Source organism: Filicampus tigris, chromosome 4 (genome assembly GCF_054856515.1).
Source record: "Filicampus tigris isolate MCC_2025a chromosome 4, RoL_Ftig_1.0, whole genome shotgun sequence".
In the NCBI taxonomy this organism is placed as follows: Eukaryota; Metazoa; Chordata; class Actinopteri; order Syngnathiformes; family Syngnathidae; genus Filicampus; species Filicampus tigris.
In genome coordinates this window covers 4865001-4874075 of record NC_141220.1, presented here as the reverse complement: position 1 = coordinate 4874075, position 9075 = coordinate 4865001, and the positions used below count along the sequence as shown (strand labels likewise).

The 9075-nt window shown below is 40.9% G+C and overlaps 1 protein-coding gene across 4 annotated transcripts; it reads right to left on the bottom strand.

Moving 5' to 3' along the window:
* Positions 1-255: 255 nt before the first annotated feature.
* il17c (interleukin 17c) lies at positions 256-6278 on the bottom strand. 4 transcript variants are annotated; one of them, XM_086027886.1, is made up of 4 exons: positions 5769-6278; positions 4554-4675; positions 4240-4469; positions 256-983 (listed from the first exon to the last, which is right to left on the bottom strand). In XM_086027886.1, the coding sequence occupies exons 2-4, from the start codon at positions 4566-4568 to the stop codon at positions 737-739; spliced, it is 492 nt and encodes a 163-aa protein (XP_085884012.1). In that variant the 5' UTR covers positions 4569-4675; positions 5769-6278; the 3' UTR covers positions 256-736. The 4 variants fall into 4 exon arrangements, with proteins under 4 accessions (XP_085884012.1, XP_085884013.1, XP_085884014.1 ...); XM_086027887.1 differs by lacking the exon at positions 5769-6278 and adding an exon at positions 4827-4945; XM_086027888.1 differs by lacking the exon at positions 5769-6278 and having other exon boundaries at positions 256-711; positions 813-983; positions 4554-4772.
* Between the last annotated feature and the right edge of the window lie 2797 nt (positions 6279-9075).

Here is a 9075-nt window from a genome sequence, read left to right as displayed (position 1 = left end):
ACTTAATAGAATGTCCAGGGGTTTTTCACAACTTTTTTTAACAAAAACTATTGAACTACAAATTGGGTGTTAGAAGTGGCTGCAGCATTTTTATAAAGAAGATGTTGGCAGTCAAACGACATCTCATTAGAATGTGCAGTGTCATTGTTATGGTGTGCATGACATTACATTTAGGTACGGAGGCTAGGCTACAGTTTTGTTAATACCGTGAATGCGTTTGCAGTATGTCTCACGAGTAGTGACAATAGATAGATACACAAAGAAAATGTCAATCTTTATTTTGGTTGAAAGAAGCTAACCATACAAGTCCTGTCGACAGGATCAAGTCCCACTGGGACAATAAGAACACCATATCAGCACAGATACATAAATTCACCAACTTCCAACGTCAGATCTTCTTCATTCACTCTCAAATCATCTAAACCTTGCAGATTGGATCAAATGAGTCCAGTATACTGCATGTTAAAATACTAGGACATCTTCATGAAAAACTGTTTTTGAAATATCCGGTGTACTTAAGATACGAAATGCAGCTCTGTAAACATGACAAATAAATAAATAAATAGTGTAGAATAAATAAAGGTTCATTCAACGCTGAGCCTCTGAAATCTGACTAAACTGTGGCAAAAAGAAAAAGGTCAACTCTCATTGTTCTGGAATATGACGCCACAATCCTGACGTCCACATTCCAGGCAGCGGTCATAGTCGAACCTGCAAGAAGCGTGCCAAGTGGTGATTACGCGAGGCGTGGTCTGACGCAGGTGCAGCCCACCGTCACAACCACAGAGACGGGCTTCAGGTAGTACTTGTACCCGTCAGCGCAGCGCTCCCGCTTGAGAAACACCCTGGTCTGGTTGACGGGGGACGAGTTGTAGTCGTGGCTCAGCTCGGGGGTCCCTTGGCTCTTGATCAGGATGCACCCGGAGCACAGACACTGAGCTTCAACGTAGGTGGACGGGTAGTGGTCCTTCATGGGTTTCCATCTGGAGACAAACGGCATAGCAAGGTGAGCAATGATGATGAAGTGATGTTGCCATGAAACAGTAACAGATTGATGCTAATCGAAGTATAGTGCAGTGTTTTTATACCACAAATCGGCTATATTCCAAGGAAACTGCCGGTACTAGACTATTTGAAATAGAAAGGCATCTCCTTATAAATGAGAATGAGGGGGATGCTTGCCGCAGCCCGGTACTGTGGTAGAGTGATTTTCATGAAGAATGCTCCGCCCCCTCCATGCTGATACCTACTCAACCCTGCTCATGGCTCATAAAAGCTCAAAGGAAATCAGGAAGGAATTTGCACTAAAAATATTTTCCTATGTGTTAAAGGACAATACGAGTTTCACCTTTTGAACTGAAGTATACAGCACTTAGGGAATGGTCCGTCACTGATTTTTTTTTCACTGTTTTGCTGACTTTTTAGGGTTGTGGGGGAACGGACTGACCAGGTGACAATTTCGGTTCGTCACAAAAACATGACCAATGACAGACGGTTACCCCGCCCGCCGACGGAATGACGAATGACAGACCAACACAATTTTGTAAAATGCCCACCTCTGCTTATAAGTTCTAAATGTGGCTACTCTAGCCACCTCTGGTTATAGATTCTGGTTGTAAATAGAACAAATGTATGATTCATGACAACTTGTCTCAGCAGCAAATGCCAATGAAAGACAAATGGGCCGTGCCAGTCCCGCCCACTTCGCTGTATGAATGACAAACTATGGAACAGGAAGTCAGAAACATATGGTACGGTACTCAAGAGTTTATTTATAAATGCATTTTTGGCAATGAGTGGCTGATCTGTATTAAAAAAACAATAGAAGTGAATCTGTCATCCACCTGAATGTTTTTGAACATCATATTTAGGCCGAAAATGCAAATGTGCTTTTGAGGTGTGCTCTATTTCACCAATGGAGCATTTCCCACCTGTTGTTTAACTTGTAGTATCTGTAATCGTGTTTCACTTTGTACAAATGAAAGGCAAGTTGCGGGATGATGAAAGCCTGGGAATGCCGCTGTGACACAACATGACACGACTCTGCTATGCAATACAATTGTGTCAAATCTGCTTTTCAGGGCTGTCAGACTGAGCGGGACTTTCCCTTTTAGCGATCACACGTACACTGACGTGTATGACATGACAAGACAAGAGAGTCGCGCACCAGTGGCTCGGGAGTAAAAGGCAACAATTAAAAGTGATCACACTGACAATGAATGACACAGAAATAAATGATGTCAGTCTGTCGTTTTGTCAACTTTGTCACGTGAGGTGGGGAAATAACAACAATGTTTTTGATTTTGTTTGTTTTGACACCACGAGGATATGGAGATATTTCAAACAAGAGCGTTCCTTTGACAAGGGTAAAACACGTGTCACTTAAAGAAATCTGGCATGGACTGTATGACCTAATGAACAGTACTCACAAACATTCAGGGATATTCAGCTTTCAGGAGAAATTCCAGGAGGAACTAAAGATGTTGCAGGTGAATTTAATTTGACTTTCTCTAAACTTTTGGATGTCCATCTGTTTTAATGCTTCATTACTTTGTGAACTTGCTGTTCTTTAACCAAGGAGTTGAAAGGCAAAATTCATTCCTAAGGACGTCCACTTCTAGGCCTTTCTGTGACTTTTCAATTCTCGCTTTATCAACCTGCTGATGAGACTTTGACCTATTTGAGAACTAGGGGTGTCAAATTAGTGCATTAATTGCGATTAATTAATTACAGTCAGAGTTAAAGCGGTCATTTTCGCATTAATCAAATCTTTAATCTCTAATATTACTGTCTCTGTATCCATTTTGATGCATAGGGTTGTGCTTGAGTAGCTGGGGTTGTAAAAAACAATGGTCAATGTCACACCCTGAAGTGGACACTGATTGGCTGTCATTGCGTTTGGCATAACCTGATAGGCTCCTAATGTAGGTGGAAGTGCGAGTTCAGGAGCAGAGAGAAGACGTGACAATGGAGAGTCATGCGAGAGTTGTCGGTCCGATGAATGGTCATTTTTATAAAAATGCCCTGACGGCACTATTGATAGAGGCAGAGTGATATGACTTCAAGCCAAGAAGCAGTTCAAGCCTACCACATATATGCTAAGTAACCAGCCGCGACTAAAGCCTAATGAGGCCTGTAATGGGTCTTTTCTCAGCAACTTTTAAGTGAGATTAAAAAAATTGATTAATTAGATCAATTAATTACAGATCATAATTAAATAATCCCTCCATTTTTTTAATCTATTGACAGCCCTATTGAGAATATCCTGTTTGAAGCCTTGCAATGGTGAGGCACTTTTGAGCAATTATTAGGGTGTCGTCTTTGTCTTATGATGTCAAAAGGTCAACAGCATGATGAAGAAAACAGTTGGACGTGCATTCACAAAGTTTGGGAAAGGTCAAATGAAGATAGCCTGTAAAAGTTATTGTGCAGGTGTGTGAGTGCGGCGTTGCATCGCTTTGGATTTGATATCAGCACAGCTTTTGAGTCAAAAGATACATATTAGAGGATCAATTATGAGTGAGAGAAATGCCAACTCGTTGCAAGTGGGGACAAGTTCAGCCACTTGACACTCAGACAGTATATAGAGTTCATGGAGTGAGCGATGAGCACCGTAAATAAGCTAACTCAAGCCATGCGGCAAGTCAGCATCGCTCAAGGTTGCAAAAAACAATAATAATGTCAAAACATTATAAAAGCAAGTCTAAGAAATGGCTTTGACTTCTCTTTTGATAGGTACGACACTTAATTGGAACACAAAATCCGCTAAAACAGCTGGCAGTGACCAGGGTCATAATAGTTTCCGATTTTTCAATATAGTTATATTTTATTTGACTTGTATGACTTTATACTATATGACTTTTTATTTAATTCAGTTAGTTTAAATTTTTTAGAGCATGCTCCATTTTAGTTTAGTTTAAATTAGTTTGATATATTTCCTTTAATATACAATATTTGTCCAGTGCAAGATTTAAAAAAAGAAAAGAAAAGTCACAAAGTGTAGCGTAATAAAGTAAAGTAAACAATTCCCAAGAAGGCACGGCTCCAGGATTTTTTCTCTCCTGGGGCTGAAGAAAATAATTTCCAAATATATTATTAGAATATCAAATGATAGCTTCACTGAGTTCTGAAGGGCCTTTGCGTGTATTTAACCGTTATTTATCCAGGTAAGACAATAAAGTAGACAATTTTCTACAGGACTGGCTCACACATGCAGATGACGACGGTAAAGATGCTTACACATGTCTCCAGGGGGACAGGGACCTCTCCTTCTGGTCCCATGGCATGTAGAGGTCCAGGGGACACTCGGCGGGGGAGTCGTGGGCCACCACCCCCCGAGGCTCCGGGGGCTGCGGGTAGTGGCTCGCCAGCTTCCTGTGGGCCACCTTGCTCAGCTCACTCTCCTCGTAGCAACGGTGCAGGTTGGACGTCCACGCGGGCCAGATCACGAGGGCCACCACGGCCACCATCTGTGCGGGACGCAGAGCAGCGGATAAGTAAGACGTGCCGAAAAGTCTTACTTCCGGCCTGACAGCCGACTGACGCTCACTCACCTGAGCCAGTGCCATTCTCTCTTGGCTCGCTTCGTCAGCTGTGTGTGGCCGGCGGACATGCTCGAGTCGTTTTATTAGTTTGGGAATTCACGGTGGCATGAGGAAATGGAAAGCTGGAAAGGCTGCAGAAGAACAGTTTGGGTGACTTCCAACTTCCACACACACGCACACACCCCCTCGCCGAGCCGCGCAGCTGTGTACATTTGCAGGTGAGGTCACGTGGTAGTCTATATTTAGCCCATGGGCACCTTTTTTAAATTGTGAAACACATACCGAAGATAATACCCAAGATGACGCGAGCTTTCGTCACGAAGCGTCCTGTTTATTACTTGCCAAAGGATTGTTTAACTAACGCGGGTAAGGATGGGGCAAGGAGGAACCTTTTAGTACGCGTCGAGGATTGTTTAACCCCTCATTATATTCCTCGCAGTGATGAATATAATCAATGAATGACGGAAAATGTTCAAGTAAAGCGGGCGACCTGTAAGATCCAGTATAAGCGCAAGCAAATTTCACGGATATGAGTTCGAGCGTGTAAAAATGGATTTTTCCATGTGAAATATGGATCAGAAACCAGCTGGTTTGAGATTATGAGCAGCAAATAAAATGAACGCATTTGAATGGTGGGTAACAATCACAATAAGGGAAGAGGGCGACCCTGGTCATCCAAATTGCAATCCACAACAACAAATAAACAAAAAATAAAATAGAAAGTAAAAAAACTGATTTGATTGTAGTTTAATTAATGAATTACTGAGAAGCAGTGTACAAGCATCATCTTTAGTCTCAGTAATCTGAAACGAAAAGTCTTCCACCACGAGAAGAATTTACAACACTGCCAAATTTGAATGATTAAAAAAAAAAAAAAAAAGTTATAAAGCTTCTGAATAGTGAAAAATCAAGTCGTTGTGTCCGCTTTCAAATTGTCCACTGACTGTGCTTACCTCCCAATCAAAAATTTTTTCTACACCCTGGAAAAATGGATAACACCTTTATTACGCCGACACATAACTACATGTTTGAGTCGCGAAAAAGTCTGCTTAAAGTCTCCGTTGGTTGGAATACATCCCACAGGTGTCGCAGGGTTTTCCACACCATGACAACAAGCCGTTCTACTCGTAAAAACACACACGCCAGTATGAAGCTCCTGTCCACGTGCACCCTATCACATCAAACTTTCTACTTGTATACGTGTCTTTTTGTTCTTCTTCTTACCTCGCTCTTCCACCTTTCTTCATGTAGCGTGAGCATTCACATTCAACAACGAGGCGCTCTAAACAGACCATGTTAATCCTAAACACCAGTATACATGCTGGCTTTCCGATCTGACTTTTAAAAAAAATGTCCCCTCCCATTGCTATTCCACCTTCACCGCTGACAATGAGGCACTCTAAAGCGGCCACGCCAGCAGGCTATCTAAAGGGAAGATGCATTTTTGGGGTGTAAGCGTAGCTAGATGGGTAACTGCACATCACAATTGCGCCAGATAACCGCTGGTGTGGGCGATGGTGTTCAAGTTCGTCTATAAAGGAGGCGGGGCGACTGATTAACACAGCACAGCACAGCACTGATTAATTCACTTTTACCAGACTTATTGTCATGTGAGGATCGGGATTTGGACCCATTCGCAGATATGACACGGAAGTTGAAGAGTAAAAAGTCTTTATCAAGAAAAATACAAAGTAACAACAGAGATCATGACTGGAAGAGAGTTTACATCCTCACTCCAAGAAGGTTGGACGTACTGACAATGTGTCACTGTCTAACTCACAGTTTTAAACTGTAAGACTTCAGGCCTATATGACATCATAAAGGACAAAGCATAAAAGGACCATAGCAACTGCAGAGCAACTGATAAATCACGTAAACAATCAGTCATAACACTTATTTCACACCGTTTAAAAAGCATGCTCTCCTTCAAACTGTAGCATGTTAGATGGAGTGGTGCGCACGTCGTTATAGATGGTATTTTCATATTCAAGTGTGCTATATTTTCGAAATGGATTTCTATGACATTCAAGAGCGACAGAAAAACTCCATGCGCCATGATTTACAGCCAGCCTCTTGAAAGAGGAAGTCAACACAGACAGTTTCTATAGAATACAGCCCCTACTAGTCCAAACACGAAATATAAATTAAGCAACAAAGTCCACCCGTTTTTAGCCATCTGAGGGGGCGGCCATTTTTCCACTTGCTGTTGACTGAAAATGACATCACAGTTGCTCGGGGGCTCAGGTAACAAGCAATCACAGCTCTCCATGCAAACATCACATGACCAATTCAGAAAACAGGTACAGGCGCATAGAATGGTGTTTCCCAACCTTTATTGAGCCAAGGCACAATTTTCACATAGGAAAATAATCTCAAAACCATTCACAAAAACGGGATACATAGGTTAATTATGTACCTTCGGTCAGCTAATGGAAGAGCATTTGGTTATTCTGAGATAAATGAACAAAAACGTCTTTTTTTTTATTGTTGAGAGAAAATATATATTTTTAAATTCAAATACAGTATTTGACAGTGAATAATTTGCCACGGCACCCTAATGTGCCACAGCACACTAGCATAGAAGATATTGTACAGAAATGTTTGGAGTTCACTTCCCCTTAAAGACTTAAGTTGATGTCTCTTTGATCCATCTGTCCATTAGCCATACCGCTAATGGATGGTTGCACACAGTGAGTGCGTCAGAAGTCTGGAAGGTACGGAAGCCAGGTGTGATAAGATTTCGACACCAAGGTGGGAATATGGCCCTTAAATTGTAAACAATAAACACATGACTTGATCATTCACTTCCTGGGTGTCTGTGGCTCGGACTGCTTTCACTTTTGTCTTCATTATATGGCATCCTCCATTAGCTTGAAATCAGGCCAATGGCCATTGAAGAATCTTCATTTTAGTCTTTCATGGCAGAATGTGAGTATTGAGTATAGCCCTATATGCACCTCACAAATGTATCTTGTTCTTCTGTCGGCACAGTCAAGTCAATTCCAATGAGGTCATTCACCTGACTGGTGTTAAATGCCTCGCTCATCCTAACCGTGATCAGCAAAGAAGCAGTTTTTATTTTTTTTAAAGCAAAGAAGCAGTGTGCGCTAGTCCCAGCATAAATCTATATAGCTCATGCTCACTTCCACATTTCCTCATTCTCATAAATCAGCCACGGAGAGGTTAATCCTTTTAATATGTTGAAGAGGTCGTCAGTAAGAATGTCCACATACATTTTGGTGCCAATTGATCACCGTTTTTGGAAATTATAAGCAATGAAAGTACAATGATTTCCAATGGAGAGTTAGTAATCGGTTCCTCCAGTGACTCGGACCGAACAAGGATAGAACGGTTCCTCATTAACAAGAGGCGTTATTCATGGAGTCACTTATTTCCTAATTTCTCCCAAATTTATTGATAAAATAGAAAATGACAACTCTTTCCATTTTCCTGATCAAAAAATATATCAAATGAACTTGTTAGTGAAAACATGGCCATCCAGGCCCCACCGTCCCTTTAACCCTTGTATGGTGTTGGTATTTTTGTTGCCAGTGTTGATGGGTCTGGTGGACCTGCTTAGAGTTTTGGGTTTTCAAAACACACAATCAAATAATTTTCTGTTAAAATACTCAATGTTTCCTACATCCCAATTGCAAGTCATATGAACAGCAGAAGTTGTTAATATTTGCCCTTTACCTTTGATAGATCACATATATGAATTAATGTGCTACTCACTTTTTAAAAAGAAAATGTAATAAAATAAAAAAAGGAAAATCACATTTTCTAAAAAAAAACTGAACGTGGGTATGTCATACAAGGGGTAAGTATTATTCTTTGGTTCTTAGATGACGAGCAAATTCTTGGTTCTTCTGTAAATGCATGTAAACTTGTCACACAACAACATTGTTGTGTATTTCCATTACATTACATTGTTGTACAAGCACATCCACGCTTACTCATACATTCATCATCGCCTTGTTTCAATGAAGTAACTGATATGGTTAACCCAACCGAATTAGAAATTCCTCAACCTTTGCCTGACACCTTCTACTTCCCAATGACAAATGTTTAGGGAAAAGCCAAAATAGGAAATGAAATCAGGGCCAACCACTCATTAAACAAAGTTAAGTTCCCTATTCAGACTCCGCATACAACTGCAGATAAGAAACTCATCTGATTTAAGTCACAGGTGAATACAGGTGTGAACGATTTACTCAGATCTATAGAGAACAACAGCCACAGTGTAACAAAGTGTTGTATGCAAGACCGAACATAAAACATACACGAGAAAAAAAACATTCTATTACAATTAAAAAAAAAACCCATAATGGGATACTGAAATTGTAATCTCACAATCACTTGTTTGAGTTTGAATGTAAACAAATAACTGCAGTTTCCTAAAAGCCGTTAATTTGTCCACTGGCGAGTAACACACATTCAGAAGAAATGTTTTATTTATTTCGTCTACCCTCTCGCTTCACTTAATTCAGTGCTGGCTCTCGTCTTGACTCTTGCAGGAGCATTCGGGGTC

Coding starts and splice junctions, on each gene's coding strand:
- il17c (XM_086027886.1), bottom strand. Junction 984..4,239: donor CTGTCCCCCTGGAGACATGT/GTAAGCATCTTT, acceptor GTTTGTCTCCAG/ATGGAAACCCATGAAGGACC.